Raw genomic sequence first — 21,210 nt, 5'->3', positions numbered from 1 at the left:
ATATTGTCATCCTATGACAATATATATATATATATATATATATATATATATATATATATATATATATATATATATATATATATATATATATATATATATATATACATATATATATATATATATATATATATATATATATATATATATATATATATATATATATATATATATATATATATATATATATATATATATATATATATATATATATATATATATATATATATATATATATATATATATATATATATATATATATATATATATATATATATATATATATATATATATATAATGTACGTAAGTAATTGTTTTTATTCAGATTTCAAAGGTAACCTGAATTGATTTAAAAAAGTAGAGTTTTACCTCTGTTACGAATCTGATTCCTGAATTTTCTTTCATTTTAATTTAGGAAACCCCGTTAATGTGTACTTCTCTCCATTAACTCTATTAGTGTTATATTCTGAAACATGCCTTTTTTTGTGTCTATCTACCTTAAATATTAATCATTAAAAATGGATTGCCATCCCCATTGAAATGATCTAGCTTTTGTAATTACATAGTTCTTTCTGTTTTTTTATGTGAAATATCAAATATGTAGATATGATGTATATTGTTTTTCTGCTAAAAACTGGGACATTTTATTTTATCATATGAAGAGTTAAGATTATCAAGTTTGACAAATTATATAATAATTCTGAAAATCTGGAAAGTATGAAGTCACCAATTAACGGTCTCCCTGGGTTTCAGGATGGTCCAGAGAAGAAGACATTTGCTGCCCACCTACACTTTGCTGGCTATCGCACCTTTTATGCTGGGAAGTACCTCAACCAGTATGGACATCCAGCAGCAGGAGGTTTTGCACATGTACCTCCTGGGTGGGATTGGTGGCTTGGGCTACGTGGTAATTCACGTTATTATAATTATTCTCTCTCTGTTAATGGGTCCAAAGAGACCCATGGTCAACGTCCGGAAGTTGACTATCTCACCAATGTCATTAGGAGACATGCACTAGAATTTCTCTTCCAACCTTCACCTCAACCTTTTCTAATGGTGCTAGCTCCCCCAGCTCCTCATGCTCCTTTTACTCCAGAGCCAAGATATGCAGGCAATTTCTCTTCTCTTAGAGCACCTCGCACCCCAAACTTCAATGTAAAAGTTGGTATGGAAAAGCACTGGTTGTTGCGACAGGGGGTGCAGCCGTTACCTGAGAATATTGTGGCGGAAGTAGACAAAGTGTTTCAAGGTCGTTTGCAAACTCTCTTGACGGTAGATGACATGGTGAGAGATGTAGTGGAAACATTAGATAATCTCAGGCACTTGGACAACACATTTGTGATCTACACTTCAGACAATGGCTACCACCTTGGTCAATTCTCCCAGCCATTAGATAAGCGAGAGCCATATGAGACAGATGTGCGTGTGCCTCTCCTGATGCGTGGTCCTGGTTTAGTCCAAGGCCACATTCTTTCTTACCCAACTACTAATATTGATTTAGCTCCAACTCTCTTAGACCTAGCTGGCCTGGCTGTCCCCAAATACATGGATGGTACCTCGCTGAAAAAATCTCTTTACTCTTCAAAGACTGTTAACATAAAGGATCAAAATAAAATAACAGAACTTTACAGCCTCGGGGCTCAGCAGTTGCGTCGCACACTGCTGGTAGAACACTCTGGAGAAGGTCGCACCAGTCACCCTGGTTGTGAGGGCCTCCCTCTGGGCCTCAGTGGCTGCAATCCAAACTTTGCCTGCAAGTGTGAAGACTCCTGGAACAATTCTTATGCTTGCTTACGACAGATAACTTCTTATGAAGATAGTCTTTTCTGTCGTTGGAATGATGATGAGGGATTTGAAGAGGCATATAACTTAACTGGAGATCCTTGGCAGCTTGACAATATTGTTGCAAATCTCTCACCGAGTCTTTATAGAAAACTCTGTAACCTTCTCCACAACCTCCAACGGTGCCGAGGTCCACGCTGCTCTGATTTGGCTGGGTTCGTTATGTAATGACAATCTTAGGTATATCCTTTCAATATTGTATGATTTTTGTTTACCTGAAGAATGTCTCGCCAATACAGCAATCTAAACCATGCAAACAAATTTGCGCAACAGTTATTCGAATCATTAGAAATCATGAATGTTATCCAGTTGTTAGTTATTGTGCTACTTTTTTTTTTTTTTTTTTTTTTTTTTTTCTTAACCCTAGAAAACAAACGTTGGGTCTATAACACCCGCGAGAAACTTGATCACGTGACCACACTGTGGTGGTCGCTTCAATCTGCGCGTCCCCCCAGCTATGCTCAGGCTTTGTTCTGCTTTTGTGGTGAGAGGTAGTGTGTGTCCGCTCTCGTCATTTATCTGGTGATAGGCCTTTTTTTGGTCCAGCACGCCTGACGTTTGTGCCCACGTAAACTTTTTTTTCACGGGTCTAATACGCCCGACGTTTGTCGTGTAATAATGGTGTTTTGTGTTTTCTTTGCAGGTATACAAACCTAATATTTTCAGAGGTTCACAAGGTTTTCACAAGTTCGTGATCATGTGTTTAAAAATTCAATTTTCAGTTTATTTTCTAAATTCAATTTATTAATATTAAGTATTCATCTAGCTAAGTAAGCGGAAGTGGTGATAAATAGAAGAAGAGTTGTTGTTTCACTATATTTTATAAATTTGAATAAATTGTAAGGTTTTGTCTGTGTTTTGATTTTCTTAACAAGTGTTAATAGCACAAAAACTGTGCTTGATAGGCGTCGCATGACCCTCCAACACCCCCCAACAATTTATATTATGCAACTAGGTGTTTAAATTGGAAAATGCTGAATAGAAAAGATGGCGCCACTATAAATACTTGCCTGCGCCACAACGGGCTGGGGCCAACCATCAGGCCCTACTATGAAGGCCTACCGGCGCCACAGGCCAAGACGTTAAAAAAAAACTGAGTTTGTTTATAATGCCATGTTGTGGGGCTCATCAGGGCTAACACATGTTATTATACAATGTCATGTCTACAATGCAAGGGTAAGCCAGAAAAACAACTTGAAGAGAACAACAACAAGAAGATGGCCAATCTGTTGATCGGCGTCTGTGACGCCGATAAAAATGGGTCCGAGACACCCGAAGTTTGTGTTTGTGTTCTGTGAAAATAACGTATTTTTCCAGGGTTAAAGATAAGACAAAACATGCGAGATTGAATATCAGGTTAAGTTATGGAGAATACCCAATGAGACCATTCAATTAGGTGATCTTTCTTATCAGTATTACATTTTTAAAATTTTCTGCTGTCCAGAGAGGCACTGATGGTTATCTTGAGCCTGTGCTGGAAGCTATTCATAAGTCAGCTCTCCTAGCCTACCTTGCTCATTCGAAGTCACTTCACTTCTCCAGATCTCTATAGATTGGAGGACACCCATGTGCTGTCGCCGAGCCAACACCTCCGTGGTGAAGTTGGTAGCACGAATCAGGAGGTCCTGATTCGCATCCCCACCTGAGCAGTCAGCTTGCAGCTCACCTAGCTGTTCATCCTTCCCTTCGGCCTCGTCAATACATGGGTACCTGGAGGAACCTGGGGAAGGTAAACTGTGGTAACCCGGTTGTCAGACCTGGTATTAGGTAATACCCACCACAGGCTCAAGGGTCAATGCGACGGGGCTATGCGCATTTATAGCTTATGCCCCCAACTTTTACCTTTATTTTCCGTCAGCCAAACAAAACCGCGATGTGGAATGGAAAACTTTGGTTTACTTTTCTTTTTATCCTTCTTTATTTATTTCTATGTCTGCTTTTTTATCTACTCATTCTTCCTTTGTCTTTCGCAACGGGCAGGCTTCCGACCGGCCGGCTTCGAGTGGATGAACGCAAGGGTCAGTTCTGGAACCCATTCTCTTTATTATATACACCAATGATCTATAAATTATAAATAGGGCTGAAATACTTCATATCGAAGTTTGCTGACGACACCAAAGTGGGTGTATAAAGGAGACAGTGTTTCGACGGTAACAGACTGCTTAACGAAGGAGTACAACAGCAACTCCAGGAAATTCTACTGCTAAAAGAAATCTTAGGAATTAATGATCAACACAAGCGTTGTAACCTGGAAACTCTCTTCAATATATACAACATAATAATCACTCATCCCAAGGGATACAAATGATTGTTGCACTCAGGAAGAATGAGGCAGCCAAGGAACCATCGCTCAGCTGTCCACGTAGGTAGCACCAGCAGAATGTCAACTGCTTGGAGGAGCCCAATGACGTCGGCAGAAAAACGGGGGAGTCTTGAAATGTGAATGGAAGACGGCAGGAGTAGTAATGGGGGAGGCGAGAACAGTCGTAGCCCCAGCGCCTGTCAACAATCTCACAACCTTACCACAGGAATGTGTGTAAATGCTAAATACGTGTGTGTGTGTGTGTGTGTGTGTGTGTGTGTGTGTGTGTGTGTGTGACTGAGAGAGAGAGAGAGAGAGAGAGAGAGAGAGAGAGAGAGAGAGAGAGAGAGAGAGAGAGAGAGAGAGAGAGAGAGAGAGAGATTTACATATATTTACATAGAAAATCAGACCACACAGACCTCATGGTCCAGACTAGGTGGTCTGTCCTTAAACCTAAGTGATTCTATAGAAGGCTCCAAAACGATGCATTTCTACTCTAGTTAATATTAAGTTGAAGGAAGTGACGGTCGAGCTTGTTTTTAAAGGAGTCAATCGTGTTACACTGGACCACTGAAGGTGGGAGCTTATTCCATTCTCGCACTACAACGTTGGTGAAGAAAAATTTGGTGCAGTCTGAATTTACTTGTCTACATTTGAGTTTCATGCCATTGTTCCTCTTTCGCAAAGTGTCATCGATCATAAACAATGTTGATCTGTCTACATTCGTGAAAACATTAAGTATTTTAAAACATTCGATCAGTTTTCCTCGGAGGCGACGTTTCTCAAGATAGAACATGTTAAAGGTGGAAAGCCTTTCTTCGTTAGATTTGTTGCGCAAGGAAGGGATCATTTTTGTTGCCCGACGCTGAACGCCTTCTAATTTAGCAATGTCCTTTGCATGGTGGGGAGACCAAAACTGTACCGCATATTCCAAGTGGGGTCTGACTAAACCATTGTAGAGCGGAAGTATTACATCTTTATTCTTGTATAAAAAGTTTCTTTTAATGAAGCCCAACATTCTGTTTGCTTTATTTGCTGCATCGATGCATTGATGTGAGAATTTGAGGTTTGATGCGATTTTGACCCCCAAGTCCTTGACGCATTGACCTCTTTTGAGTTTAACGCCGCGCATTTCGTAATTGAACTTCTTATTCCTCATTCCAACTTGAAGGACCTGGCACTTGTCTACGTTAAAGGGCATCTCCCATCTATCCGACCAAGCTGAAATTTTGTGCAAATCCTCTTGGAGGCTTTGCCTGTCTTCGTCAGTGAGAACCGAGTTACCGATATTGGTGTCGTCTGCAAATTTACTAATGCGATTATTGAGTCCAACATCCACGTCGTTGATGTAAATAATGAAGAGCACTGGGCCAAGAACCGAGCCCTGAGGGACGCCACTAGTGACCGGCGACCACTCTGAGTTAAATCCGTCAATCACCACTCTTTGTTGTCTGTTGCTCAACCAATTCGCAATCCATTGGTTTACTTGACCGTCAATACCTATTTGCTTAATTTGTGAAGTAATTTATGATGTGGGACTTTATCAAACGCTTTCTGGAAATCAAGATTGACTACGTCCAGTGATTTGGTTACGTCATAAACAGTGAAGAGGTCGTTATAAAAGGTTAATAGGTTTAACAGGCAGGATCTTTTGTTTCGGAAGCCATGTTGTGAGTCCCCAATTAATGAGTGGCTTTCAAGGTAACTCACAATTTTGTCTCTAATTATTCCCTCAAGTAGCTTACCTACAACCGAAGTTAGACTAATGGTCCTGGTACTTTTTTGTCTCCTTTCTTAAAAATCGGTGCCATGTTAGCCTTTTTCCAATCCGAAGGGACGATGCCTTGTCGCAAGGACATATTGAATACGGATGTGAGGGAGGAGAGTATTTCGCACTTTGTTTCTTTCAGCAGAGTTGGATATACTTTGTCAGGTCCAGGACTTTTATTTGTTATAAGTGATTTTAGGGCTTGAAGGACTTCATCGGGTTTTATATAACTGGGCAAGGTAAAGTTGGGGGCATACCCTGTAGCTGCGCGTGGCCTCGGTGATCATCTCCGTCGCTTTGGCCCTTGAGCCTGTGGATAGAGGGAACTCCTTACCCCTGGATACAGGGCCAGTGTGACATTCGGGTTAGCACAGTTTTCCTTCCTCAGGTTTTCTCAGGTACTCATTTATCGACCAGCCCGAAAGGGAGAATGAACAGCTAGGTGAGCTGCATGCCAACTATCCGGCCCGGGATTCGAAACAAGGCCCGCGGAGTATAGCCAGGCACGCTGACCACTAGACCACTGAGGCGCGCGATGACTGGGCTAGTCTGATGAATATTTGAATATATTGTCAAGGTAAAATGAAACATTTGGCCTTGGGCCGACCATCAGGCCCCACCGGGAAGAAGCCTACCGGCGCAATAGGCCGCGACGTAAAAATAAATAAAAATAAAAATAAATAAATAAATAAATAAATATATATATATATATATATATATATATATATATATATATATATATATATATATATATATATATATATATATATATATTAACAGACAGCCTCCCTGATTCTAATACGAAATGGCTTGTCTCGTAGAGTAGACTTCAAAGTTTTGGATAGGCGCAACAAATTAGACTACCTTATTGATGACCCCGAAAGAATAAGCTGTATCATGCTAACATCTTTAAGAAGTACCATCGTCGCGGCCAGGGTAATTTACTGCAACATGGCGGTGGGAATTAAGAGGTAGAAGACTATCAGTAAGAGGAGGAAAGCTGATGAGACGAAGAGCCTCTGACTCCACCCTGTCAAGAGAGCTGTGTGAGTGGAGCCCCCCCACACGTGAGATGCATACTCCATACGAGGGTGGACAAGGCCCCTGTATATGGATAGCAACTGTACGGGGGAGATGAACTGGCGGAGACGAGACAGAACGCCCAACCTCGAATAAGCTGATTTAGTGAGAGAAGAGATTTGAAGTTTCCAGTTAAGATTTTGAGTTAAAGATAGACCGAGGATGTTTAGTGTTGAAGATGGTGACATCTGAGTGTTGTCGAAGAATAGGGGATAGGTGTTTGGAAAATTGTGTCGAGTTGATAGGTGGAGAAATTGGGTTTTTGAGGCATTAAAGGACACAAGGTTCCTTTTACCCCAATCGGAAATGATAGTAAGGTCTGAGGTTCAGCATTCTGCAGCCTCCAGCCTGGAGTCAAGTAATTCCTTTTGAGAGGGTCTTCTGTTGAAAGAAGTTGAATAATGCAGAATGGAGTCATCAGCGTATGATTGGATAGGACAGGTGGTTATGGAAAGAAGATCATTGATGAATAACAGGAAGAGAGTGGGTGATAGGACAGAGCCCTGTGGAACAACACTGTTAATAGGTTTAGGGGAAGAACAGTGACCATCTACCACCGCAGAGATAGAACGGCCGGAAAGGAAACTAGAGATAAAGGAACAGAGAGAAGGATAGAATCCGAAAGAGGGCAGTTTAGAAAGCAAAGACTTGTGCCAGACTCTATCGACGGCTTTCGATATGTCTAGCGCAACTGCGAAAGTTCCCCGAAACGGTTAAGAGAGGATGACCAAGAATCAGTTAAGAGAGCAAGAAGATCGCCAGTAGAACGCCCCTTGCGGAACCCATACTGACGATCAGATAGAAGGTTAGAAGTGGAAAGGTGCTTTTGAATCTTCCGGTTAAGGATTGATTCAAAAGCTTTAGATAGACAGGAAAGTAAAGCTATAGGGCGGTAGTTTGAGGGATTGGAACGGTCACCTTTCTTGGGCACAAGCTGTACGAAGGCGTACTTCCAGCAGGAAGGAAAGGTAGATGTTGATAGACAGAGGCGAAAGAGTCTGACCAGGCAGGGTGTCAGCATGGAAGCACAGTTTTTAAGGACAATAGGAGGCACTCCATCAAGTCCATAAGCCTTCTGAGAGTTGAGGCCATATATCTATATATATATATATATATATATATATATATATATATATATATATATATATATATATATATATATATATATATATATATATATATATATATATATATATATATATATATATATATATATATATATATATATATATATATATATATATATATATATATATATGTGTTCCGGAATTTTTTGTCTATTAGTTTTATTTGTTTTCTTATATATTCACTTATAATGTACGTAAAGTAATTGTTTTTTATTCAGATTTCAAAGGTAACCTGAATTGATTTAAAAAAGTAGAGTTTTACCTCTGTTACGACTCTGATTCCTGAATTTTCTTTCATTTTAATTTAGGAAACCCCGTTAATGTGTACTTCTCTCCATTAACTCTATTAGTGTTATATTCTGAAACATGCCTTTTTTTGTGTCTATCTACCTTAAATATTAATCATTAAAAATGGATTGCCATCCCCATTGAAATGATCTAGCTTTTGTAATTACATAGTTCTTTCTGTTTTTTTATGTGAAATATCAAATATGTAGATATGATGTATATTGTTTTTCTGCTAAAAACTGGGACATTTTATTTTATCATATGAAGAGTTAAGATTATCAAGTTTGACAAATTATATAATAATTCTGAAAATCTGGAAAGTATGAAGTCACCAATTAACGGTCTCCCTGGGTTTCAGGATGGTCCAGAGAAGAAGACATTTGCTGCCCACCTACACTTTTCTGGCTATCGCACCTTTTATGCTGGGAAGTACCTCAACCAGTATGGACATCCAGCAGCAGGAGGTTTTGCACATGTACCTCCTGGGTGGGATTGGTGGCTTGGGCTACGTGGTAATTCACGTTATTATAATTATTCTCTCTCTGTTAATGGGTCCAAAGAGACCCATGGTCAACGTCCGGAAGTTGACTATCTCACCAATGTCATTAGGAGACATGCACTAGAATTTCTTCCAACCTTCACCTCAACCTTTTCTAATGGTGCTAGCTCCCCAGCTCCTCATGCTCCTTTTTACTCCAGAGCCAAGATATGCAGGCAATTTCTCTTCTTAGAGCACCTCGCACCCCAAACTTCAATGTAAAAGTTGGTATGGAAAAGCACTGGTTGTTGCGACAGGGGGTGCAGCCGTTACCTGAGAATATTGTGGCGGAAGTAGACAAAGTGTTTCAAGGTCGTTTGCAAACTCTCTTGACGGTAGATGACATGGTGAGAGATGTAGTGGAAACATTAGATAATCTCAGGCACTTGGACAACACATTTGTGATCTACACTTCAGACAATGGCTACCACCTTGGTCAATTCTCCCAGCCATTAGATAAGCGAGAGCCATATGAGACAGATGTGCGTGTGCCTCTCCTGATGCGTGGTCCTGGTTTAGTCCAAGGCCACATTCTTTCTTACCCAACTACTAATATTGATTTAGCTCCAACTCTCTTAGACCTAGCTGGCCTGGCTGTCCCCAAATACATGGATGGTACCTCGCTGAAAAAATCTCTTTACTCTTCAAAGACTGTTAACATAAAGGATCAAAATAAAATAACAGAACTTTACAGCCTCGGGGCTCAGCAGTTGCGTCGCACACTGCTGGTAGAACACTCTGGAGAAGGTCGCACCAGTCACCCTGGTTGTGAGGGCCTCCCTCTGGGCCTCAGTTTTAGACCCTTCTTTTCTTGTATTAAATCAACTCTTTTATCACTCATTAATTACTCCATAAATGATCTCACCGTCTCGCATCCCTGGTAGCGTGATCCGGCTTAAGTTGTTATTGGAGACTGGTGTTCGGGGATAAACAAGGGAAAAAGTAAATATACATTTATTTAAAATTAAATGAAAGTAATTGCCTTACGCAATATTCTATGCTCAGACGATCATAACACTGGCATATTCAGCAATGGATGCAACATATGACAAACGACATGTCTTAAACATAATACTACAATATGTGCTCAGTTGTTGCCAATAATAATAACACTCGTCGTTCCACAAGCAGTGGTTTGTATCTCTGCTTACATCACAATCATTATGTACTCTCTTCACAAAATCCTAATAACACATTCCTATAGTATAATCTACTACAAGTCATGGAAACACCCAATTTTACCACACCCAGTGGTTTTACCTTTGCTTTACATCGCAAACAAATAATCACAATCCTGTCCCACTCACAATCCTACTTCACATCTCCTACATTATAATCTCCAGGACAATACAGTCGGTTTCCCTTAGATTCTCGAATTTCTACTCACGATTAAGATCACAACAGCCATCCTCGGCTGAGTGAGTAGCAGGTCTGCTTGAGGCGAGAACCAAGCTCGGTCTACTCATACCACTGATTTCTAGGCCACATTTTTCTTTGTTTTAGGCGGACTTACATCCTTGACACGCCCTTAATTTTCTACATAACCAGTGGCCAATACTTCCTGTCACACCCATCTGCTCGCTCATTATGCTGTATTGTTTTACTTCTCCTGCTATTCGTGAGTCAGTCTTAAGACACTCCCTCAGTGATTTTTCTGTTAAATTATTGGCTCATAACATGTCGCCACGACTGACGTCACGGGTCAGAGTCTTTTTCAATGGTTGTTCACACTTTCTGACCACGCCCACTGGGCATCTGTTTTCTGTATCTGAGTCTGGGTATCTGTTTTCCTTTACCCTCGTTGTTCCCCCTCTTTGGTACTTGAGATGCTTACATTGTTATATATGTCACCCTTTTTGTTAGTGTTTGTCCTGTCAGATGTCTACACAGTTGTATACCTGCCTTTCCTCTCTGGGTATCTGTTTTCCTTTACCCTCGTTGTTTCCCCTCTTTTGTACTTGAGATGTTTACACTTATATATATATGTCACCCTTTTTGTTAGTGTTTGTCCTGTCAGGTGTTTACACAGTTGTATATCTCACTCCTCTGTTTCCTCGTTTTCTGGGTCCTGACATTACTTCCCCTTCCGGAAGATCTCGCCCCTGAGATCTCACAGGTGTTGGTGGAGAAGATACGCCTTGCAATGTCTGCAGTTGGTTCGAGTCTGGAATTAGGCGGCGTCGTGCGTAGCGTAGGACACAGGAATACCCCACGGCAGACGTTACCAGCAGAAGAACCAGGATCACGACATGGCGAAGGCAATCCACCAATGGATTACAAGTTGAAAGGGCTGATCCGGCTCGACCACAGAGTTTTAGGGGCTGCAAGCCAGCTGTTAGCTCCTGTAGGGGGATGGACTCAGCACTGCGAAGAGAACCTTGCCGAAGCATCAATATCCCATTATCCGTCAGGCTGACAGTATGTCTGTTTACAGGATGGGTAGGGCATGTGAGTGTCAGAGTGATGGGGGAGGCAAGTGAACAGGTCCAGTAGCCAGGACCTTTCAAAACATAGGGGGAAATGTTTTCAAGACTATTGTGTGGCTGAGGTTGATCACTGACTCATGTTTCAAGAAAGCAGCCGATTTACAAGAGGCTGCGTTACTAGCCTCATGGACGGGGCCTGTGGGAGAACAAACTAACATATGGTTATTCTTGTTACAGTGTTTTATACTAGAAAGCATAAAATATATTTTCCTATTCTCACTGAAGGCAATACATCTTGAATCAACACTATACATAAGAAAGTAAGTGCTATTCTGCACAGAAAATGGAAGGGAGTCGATTCGAAAGACATCAATGGTGTCAATCGGATCTCCTCGCAAAGGTTTGGTGAAATAGAAATTACGAGAATCGTGCAAAGCCGTTGTCCTGGAGGACAGTTATTACATCCCTATATAGAGCTAAAAAATCAAGAACTGCAAGGCACAAAAGACCTGGAGGCCGAGCCTAGGCTTCCTTTAATGTACTGAACAACTGTTTGTTTCACATAATGGTTGGAGTTATGTATGTTTGCAGGGGAGCCTGCAGACTCAAATATAAATCTTGTATACCTGGTCTTATGTGTCCCAATGCTAAGTCAAAATATAACAATTCTTGTAGGAGCTTTTTTCTCTTCCTAATGCCATAGTCTATAGTAAAATGGCGCACAACTTGGTTCAATACATCTACAGCTGAATATAGCCTATTAAAGGCAGATTGCATGGCATGCATATTACTTAATGATGTTGAGTTTTCCATAATAAACATTTAACTATATAAAATCTTTCTCAGTTAATGACTCTAGTCCTCTATTTTTCCATGAATAGCATCAACTTGAGCCTGGGTCGCGGTACCAAATAGGTTATTAGACAAGGATCCTCAAAAGAAATAATTATTTCCCGTTTTTTTCTTTTTTCTATAATTCATAGAAGCATGCAGCTTGTTTTGAATAGTAGTCATCACATAGCCTAAAACTTTTCTCAGATGATGCAACAATGAAATGAATTCATTTTCAAAATTAAAGAGTGTGTATTTTATTGCTTTTACAGCTGGATACTCAGGTGACATTTGAATAACATTTCAAGTAACGAAGCAGTTAAATTCCATGCTTTATATAATGCAGCTAAAACATCTTCTGTAAGGCTAAACGGTACTATAGTTTCTGTCTGTGAGGACTATAATATAGATAGTATGTTGGTGTGAAACTTTGGCCAGCACGTGTTGGGGACTCCTGTTGTGTCATTGAGTCGTACACCGAAAGAGTCAAATCAATCTGGTTTCTTTCGTCATATTTCCGCTCAATTATTGCATTTTCATCCTTATGCATTATTCCTGTTCTATATCGTATTAGTTTTGACATTACTTTAGGCAACTCTTGTACCGTCGAAGAGCGAAGGCTTTATCTATGCCGAGGTGGCTCTGAAAGTTTGGGAGTAACCTGAGAAGGTAGGGCCTGTGCATCAGCCGTTTATTGCTGTTGTTGAACGAACATTATTTAATGTGTCATGAGTAGCAGTCACCTCTCCGTTACGAGTTATCATTTTCGGTAGAATTTTTCTCAGCGATTTCACGGTTGAGCAATGCAAAGAATAGATCAGTGTCTGTCTCTGGATTTAAAGGTTATGCTCGCCTAATCGTTGGACATTGCTGCATATCAATGCAATCTTCATGAAGAACTTTTACTATATCTGTGGGGGCCGTTGAAACCTTACTAGTCCTAAGGTTCCTAATTTTTACCATTATATCACTGATCTTCTCTATTACCCTGTAGGGTCCATCAAAAATATGTTACAACTTTTTATTTACTTTTCTTTGTGGTCTCATTTTAGGAACACTGTCTCCAACGTTGATAGTTTTGATTTTGTAGCTTTGTGTTACTTTTCTATTTCTTCTCTACTTTCTTTATTGTAAATCTGGCATCTATCATAAACTTTCTTTGCAATTGCAGCCATTTCCTTTTCATAGGAGTCAATATCATAAACTTTCCTTGCAATTACAGCCATTTCCTCTTTATAGGAGTCAATATCATAAACTTTCCTTGCAATTGCAACCATTTCCTCTTTATAGGAGTCAATATCATAAACTTTCCTTGCAATTGCAACCATTTCCTCTTTATAGGAGTCAATATCATAAACTTTCCTTGCAATTGCAACCATTTCCTATTTATAGGAGTCAATATCATAAACTTTCCTTGCAATTGCAGCCATTTCCTCTTTATAGGAGTCAATATCATAAACTTTCCTTGCAATTACAGCCATGTCCTTTTCATAGGAGTCAATATCATAAACTTTCCTTGCAATTACAACCATTTCCTCTTTATAGGAGTAAATATCATACCAGGGCTGCTGAATTTTTTTCTAACAGTGTAGGGTACAGGAGGATCTCTAAAAATCTTCTCTCTGTCTCTCTCGATAAAATAGGGACTCCCTTATGGTGCGATAATACGTAGCATTATAGGCCAAGATGTCTATAAGTAGCATTATATCCCAAACGGACACATTTCCTAGAACATTCTCCTCAAAATGTTAACAACAGTATAATTTGCGCGCTTTATTATTCCATTTCCATTTGTATGGTAAGCCGTTATTCGCGTGTCGCACAGGTAGCTTCTAATTTATCTCCTGCATCACGGAATTAACGAACTCTGAACCTTGACCCGTAACAACTGTCTGAGGAACACCGTGTACACAAACAACATCCACGTACAACGCCCTTGCCATTTCGCGGGCTTCCTTACTCCGTAAGGGTACTATAATCAAATACCTTTTAAAAACATCAACTATGGGCATTACGTATCGAACCCCATTGTCCGATACACCCATGGGACCCACAAGGTCCATGTGTATTCTTCCAAAAGGAGCGGTGACGTCTGGATATTGCCGCCAAGGAGCAGGGTGCAAGTTCCCAACTCACTTTTAAAACGACTACCATGACGCACTTCCTTACATAATTTTCTACATCCCGTTTCATTCCAGGCCAGAAAGCGAACTTTCTACACCGACATAACGTAACTTTGGTTCCTCCGTGCCCTGCAGTGGCGACGAATGAGCCAGAGTTATCGCCTTGAAATACTTGGGGGTAGAATCACCACCTTAGTGGCTTCTCCGTACGGACTCACTAAAACACATCATTTATTTCCACCTGTAACTCTGACAGGGGCGGCATCTCACATTATGCCCATCTTCAACACAATATAACACATTTTCCACCTGTACCTCTAACAGGGGCGGCATCTCACATTATGCCCATCTTCAACACAATATAACACATTTTCCACCTGTACCTCTAACAGGGGCGGCATCTCACATTATGCCTTTTTTCTCTGAGTCTTTGCTCAATTTTCATTCTTGGGGCTTCCTTCTTTTAGCAAACTTATATACTGGCTGCTCAACATGCAGCTCACTAATCTCCTGAATACTCCAGTCAAGTGTGTGGCCAATACACTCACTATTCAGGTCCATACATATCATATATTTTATTTTCTCATTTTTCGGCGTCTGTTTCTTTTTCTGCACTAGTGCAATACCTTGCCCCTCATTATCCACGTGTTCCACGGTTTTTGTTGTTCCCCATCCACAAACATTATCGCGCGTGTCCTTCTAATTCAATCTCAGTGTCCTGTGAGCCTTCATCCTTGATAAAAAAAATCTGCTACTATATTTTCCTTGCCAGGCAAATGATTGATTGTGAAACCATACTCACTCATGAGAGTCTGCCATCTAGCTATCCTGCCGTTGGGACTAGCTACCTGTAACAACCAGACTAAAGGTCTGTGACCCGTGTGGATCTCAACAGGGTAACCCAGTATTAATGGGCGGTTTACGTGTAACCCATAAATTACAGTTAAAACCTCTCGTTCAACTATACTGTACCGCTGTTCTGCCGTATTCAATTTCTCACAAAAAAAGATACAGGTCTTAGTTTATCATCATTATCCTGTTATTGCAATACTCCACCAGTATTGTAGTAGGATGCGTAGAGTGACTGTACCAAGCATTCTATCCTGAAGGGTTGAGAACGCAATTTTTGTTTCATCTGTCCATATGAGTGGAGTTTTAATTATTTATTTATTTATTTATTTATTTATTTTTTGTGTACCTTTCTTCCCTTTGTAAAGCTTTAGAAAAGGAGCAACAATTTGTGAATAATTTGCAATAAATTTGCGATAATAATTAGTCAATCCAAGAAATGACTGTAAATCATGAACAGTTTGAGGGGCCGGGACGTTTTGTATGGCCTCCAGCTTGCTAGACTGAGGTCTTATTCCCTCTTAGCGGATGGCATGGCCCAGGTAATCTACTTTGTCCTTAAAAAAGTTACACTTCTCCATCTTAAGAGTCAGTTTGGCTTCCTTTAAGCGATCCAGAATTTGTTCTAAGTTATCTGCGTGATTAGAAAATATATCGCCCAGGATAATTATGTCATCAAGGTACACCTGAACCTTGTTACCTAATAGTCCTGTAAGGACAGTGTTTATTATTTTCTTGAAGCAGGACGGGGCTGTTTTAAGGCCAAAGGGGAGGGAAGTAAATTCCCAATGTCCTGCTGGAGAAGAAAATGCCATCTTCTCTCTACTGATTTCATCTTGGGGGATTTGATGGTAACCCTGTTTCAAGTCTAGGCATGAAAAAAAAAACTTACTATCTCCCAATTGATTGAGTATGGTAATTATATTAGGGAGTGGGTACCGGTCGTCCCGTAGTGTTTTATTAAGTGCCCGGAAGTCCAGACAAAGTCGTAGTACTCCATATTTTTTTGCACTGGGATAAGTGGGGCATTATAGGGTGATCGCGAAGGGCGAATCACACCCTGTTGCTGGAGCGATATAAGTTGTTTATTTACTCTGTCATGATAACTGATAGGAATGTTATATGAACGCCTGTACACTACTTCATCAGTGTTTTGCTTGATGGTGCTTAAAAAAATAGGGCGTTACTGTTAATGGTTCTTGTTCTGTGGAAAACACTGTTATATATTTATTTATTAAGGACTTTAAAACCTAATTCTCTCTCTTCACTTGGGAATTTAGCGTCAACAATTTGATAGAGGCTTTTCTTCCTTACTTCAAGCTCTGCGGGCTTCAAGTCTGTTTTAGCTGTGTCAGCGGTCTGTACACTAGATACTTGTGGCAGATCAGCGTATAGCTCATGAGTGACAGGCTTCACAAATCCTAACGTTGTATTATCATCTATCTTTACACTCACTTTCAATATTCAAATACGCCACAGTGACATAAGATCTTTGATTGTCAGATGAAGGGGTTAACTTAACTATCCCTGAGCACAAGACTCTCACCTGAGGAGTACTAACACAAGGCTCCAATAAAGCTTCACTTGCCTGTAGTTGCGTCACTAGCGTTATGTAACCTGCAACAGATGCATGGAGTTGCAAAGGTTCCGCTGCTTGGCAACGTACGGCCTTATTTTCAGTGAGACCTTCTTCATTTCCATCTACATTTAGCTAAGATCCTTCACCTCTAGATATAAGACATTTTTCCAGGCATAATTGTATGGTTTCGCCTTCTATTATCAGTTTTAAGCTTCGTTCTTTTGTTCCTCATTTAGTTGCAATGTTTTCAAAATAATCTCGTGCTACACGACAAATCAGTACTCACATAATATGAGTCGGCAAATCTACATCGCGTGTTATCAATAAGTCTTGGAAACTACTTTTTCCTTCCATATTAACTTGTCTTTTACCGTCATTTTCAATATGGTATCTTTGCACAGAGACAGTATTCACAGGTTTCGTTTCACAGTTATTTACTGCGAGCCCTAATTCTTTAATAAATTCATCCGTTAAAACTCACACACGCTCCTGTTTCTAGGAGCGCTGCCACTTTTGCATATGTGTTATCATGAGTAGTGCGATCTGCCTACCAAAGTTACTCTTGAGTTATGTTGATTATAGCCTTCTTTTCATTATTTTTAAGGTCACTCCCTTGTTCGTTATAGCCTTCTTTTCCTTATATTTATGTGAGGCGGTTACTCCCTTGTTCGTTATAGCCTTCATCTTATTATATTAAAGGTTACTCCCTTGTTCGTTATAGCCTTCATCTTATTATATTAAAGGTTACTCCCTTCTTCGTTATAGCCTTCATCTTATTATATTAAAGGTTACTCCCTTGTTCGTTATAGCCTTCATCTTATTATATTAAAGGTTACTCCCTTGTTCGTTATAGCCTTCATCTTATTATATTAAAGGTTACTCCCTTGTCCGTTATAGCCTTCATCTTATTATATTAAAGGTTACTCCTTGTCCGTTATAGCCTTCATCTTTTTATATTTAAGGTTACTACCTTCTAGGTTATAGCCTTCATCTTATTATATTAAAGGTTACTCCCTTGTCCGTTATAGCCTTCATCTTATTATATTAAAGGTTACTCCCTTGTTCGTTATAGCCTTCATCTTATTATATTAAAGGTTACTCCCTTGTCCGTTATAGCCTTCATCTTATTATATTAAAGGTTACTCCCTTGTCCGTTATAGCCTTCATCTTATTATATTAAAGGTTACTCCCTTGTCCGTTATAGCCTTCATCTTATTATATTAAAGGTTACTCCCTTCTTCGTTATAGCCTTCATCTTATTATATTAAAGGTTACTCCCTGTTTTGTTCTTCGCTCATTTTCCGTTTTTTCCACTGCAAGTGTGCATATTTATTTATTTCTTTATTTATTATTCATTTATTTATTTAATATTATTTGTAGTAGTTAACTGAGGGGGGCACTACCCTGGCCTCCTCTTCCTCTGATTCTCTTACTTCACACATTTATCTTAATACTTCACACTATTGTCCATATGCTTCATTTTTTTTTTTCATTCATGACTTTTTATCCATACCTCACACTTTTCTTAGTATTTCACATTTTTTCTAGATCATACTCTACACTTCCTACCTGGGGGACGCGGGTTAGGCCTTTATAAAGTCACTCTATGGCTGCATGTCCGCCGCGGCACACCACCACCCTGTGAGGCGTAGAGCCCCGTGCTCCCCTCCATCCTGGGGTAACAATCCTAAAACAAACAAACCTGAGAGGCGGGACGCTGCCGCTGCCTGTCACCTGACACCCTCTCACTGATGAATGGATCGCGGCGCGGGTGGAGAGAGACTGCCCATCCCTTTCCACTCCGCCCGGGAAGGAACTCATGATTTCTCGGTTGAGTCGCGTGTGCTACCCATTGCACTACAGAACAACAGTGATTGGCCAGAGTTTCCATTACCATATCGTCAAAGTCCATGTCCTCCGGAAGAACCATTAATTATATAATTAAATCGTCACTATTATTTCCGCCACTTAAAACGAGCAAAGCTTAATGAAAATAAGAGGCGTTTTCTCGTCAGAGTAAATTAAACAAAAGCACTGTAAGCACATGTCCCTATTTATCCCTATACCGCTGCCGCCAGTTTTGGACCCTTCTTTTCTTGTATTAAATCAACTCTTTTATCACTCATTAATTACTCCATAAATGATCTCACCGTCTCGTATCCCTGGTAGCGTGATCCGGCTTAAGTTGTTATTGGAGACTGGTGTTCGGGGATAAACAAGGGAAAAAGTAAATATACATTTATTTAAAATTAAATGAAAGTAATTGCCTTACGCAATATTCTATGCTCAGACGATCATAACACTGGCATATTCAGCAATGGATGCAACATATGACAAACGACATGTCTTAAACATAATACTACAATATGTGCTCAGTTGTTGCCAATAATAACACTCGTCGTTCCACAAGCAGTGGTTTGTATCTCTCTGCTTACATCACAATCATTATGTACTCTCTTCACAAAATCCTAATAACACACTCCTATAGTATAATCTACTACAAGTCATGGAAACACCCTTTACCACACCCAGTGGTTTTACCTTTGCTTTACATCGCAAACAAATAATCACAATCCTGTCCCACTCACAATCCTACTTCACATCTCCTACATTATAATCTCCAGGACAATACAGTCGGTTTCCCTTAGATTCTCGAATTTCTCACGATTAAGATCACAACAGCCATTCTCGGCTGAGTGAGTAGCAGGTCTGCTTGAGGCGAGAACCAAGCTCGGTCTACTCATACCACTGATTTCTAGGCCACATTTTTCTTTGTTTTAGGCGGACTTACATCCTTGACACGCCCTTAATTTTCTACATAACCAGTGGCCAATACTTCCTGTCACACCCATCTGCTCGCTCATTATGCTGTATTGTTTTACTTCTCCTGCTATTCGTGAGTCAGTCTTAAGACACTCCCTCAGTGATTTTTCTGTTAAATTATTGGCTCATAACATGTCGCCACGACTGACGTCACGGGTCAGAGTCTTTTTCAATGGTTGTTCACACTTTCTGACCACGCCCACTGGGCATCTGTTTTCTGTATCTGAGTCTGGGTATCTGTTTTCCTTTACCCTCGTTGTTCCCCCTCTTTGGTACTTGAGATGCTTACATTGTTATATATGTCACCCTTTTTGTTAGTGTTTGTCCTGTCAGATGTCTACACAGTTGTATACCTGCCTTTCCTCTCTGGGTATCTGTTTTCCTTTACCCTCGTTGTTTCCCCTCTTTTGTACTTGAGATGTTTACACTTATATATATATGTCACCCTTTTTGTTAGTGTTTGTCCTGTCAGGTGTTTACACAGTTGTATATCTCACTCCTCTGTTTCCTCGTTTTCTGGGTCCTGACATCAGTGGCTGCAATCCAAACTTTGCCTGCAAGTGTGAAGACTCCTGGAACAATTCTTATGCTTGCTTACGACAGATAACTTCTTATGAAGATAGTCTTTTCTGTCGTTGGAATGATGATGAGGGATTTGAAGAGGCATATAACTTAACTGGAGATCCTTGGCAGCTTGACAATATTGTTGCAAATCTCTCACCGAGTCTTTATAGAAAACTCTGTAACCTTCTCCACAACCTCCAACGGTGCCGAGGTCCACGCTGCTCTGATTTGGCTGGGTTCGTTATGTAATGACAATCTTAGGTATATCCTTTCAATATTGTATGATTTTTGTTTACCTGAAGAATGTCTCGCCAATACAGCAATCTAAACCATGCAAACAAATTTGCGCAACAGTTATTCGAATCATTAGAAATCATGAATGTTATCCAGTTGTTAGTTATTGTGCTACTTTTTTTTTTTTTTTTTTTTTTGCTTAACCCTAGAAAACAAACGTTGGGTCTATAACACCCGCGAGAAACTTGATCACGTGACCACACTGTGGTGGTCGCTTCAATCTGCGCGTCCCCCCAGCTATGCTCAGGCTTTGTTCTGCTTTTGTGGTGAGAGGTAGTGTGTGTCCGCTCTCGTCATTTATCTGGTGATAGGCCTTTTTTTGGTCCAGCACGCCTGACGTTTGTGCCCACGTAAACTTTTTTTTCACGGGTCTAATACGCCCGACGTTTGTCGTGTAATAATGGTGTTTTGTGTTTTCTTTGCAGGTATACAAACCTAATATTTTCAGAGGTTCACAAGGTTTTCACAAGTTCGTGATCATGTGTTTAAAAATTCAATTTTCAGTTTATTTTCTAAATTCAATTTATTAATATTAAGTATTCATTTAGCTAAGTAAGCGGAAGTGGTGATAAATAGAGGAAGAGTTGTTGTTTCACTATATTTTATAAATTTGAATAAATTGTAAGGTTTTGTCTGTGTTTTGATTTTCTTAACAAGTGTTAATAGCACAAAAACTGTGCTTGATCGGCGTCGCATGACCCTCCAACACCCCCCAACAATTTATATTATGCAACTAGGTGTTTAAATTGGAAAATGCTGAATAGAAAAGATGGCGCCAC

The 21,210-nt window shown here is 39.9% G+C and overlaps 1 protein-coding gene across 1 annotated transcript; it reads left to right on the top strand.

Annotated features, from left to right (window-relative positions):
• Positions 1–751: 751 nt before the first annotated feature.
• On the top strand, positions 752–14,828 carry LOC126987476 (N-acetylglucosamine-6-sulfatase-like). Its single transcript, XM_050844444.1, is given in 8 exon segments — positions 752–878; positions 1,274–1,416; positions 1,585–1,754; positions 1,888–1,969; positions 8,763–9,092; positions 9,094–9,128; positions 9,130–9,734; positions 14,821–14,828. Coding segments are annotated over 8 exon segments (1,500 nt in total).
• The last annotated feature ends 6,382 nt before the right edge of the window (positions 14,829–21,210 follow it).

This window comes from Eriocheir sinensis, chromosome 65 (genome assembly GCF_024679095.1).
Source record: "Eriocheir sinensis breed Jianghai 21 chromosome 65, ASM2467909v1, whole genome shotgun sequence".
In the NCBI taxonomy this organism is placed as follows: Eukaryota; Metazoa; Arthropoda; class Malacostraca; order Decapoda; family Varunidae; genus Eriocheir; species Eriocheir sinensis.
Note: the sequence above shows the minus strand (reverse complement) of the source record. Positions and strands in the feature narration are given on the sequence as shown.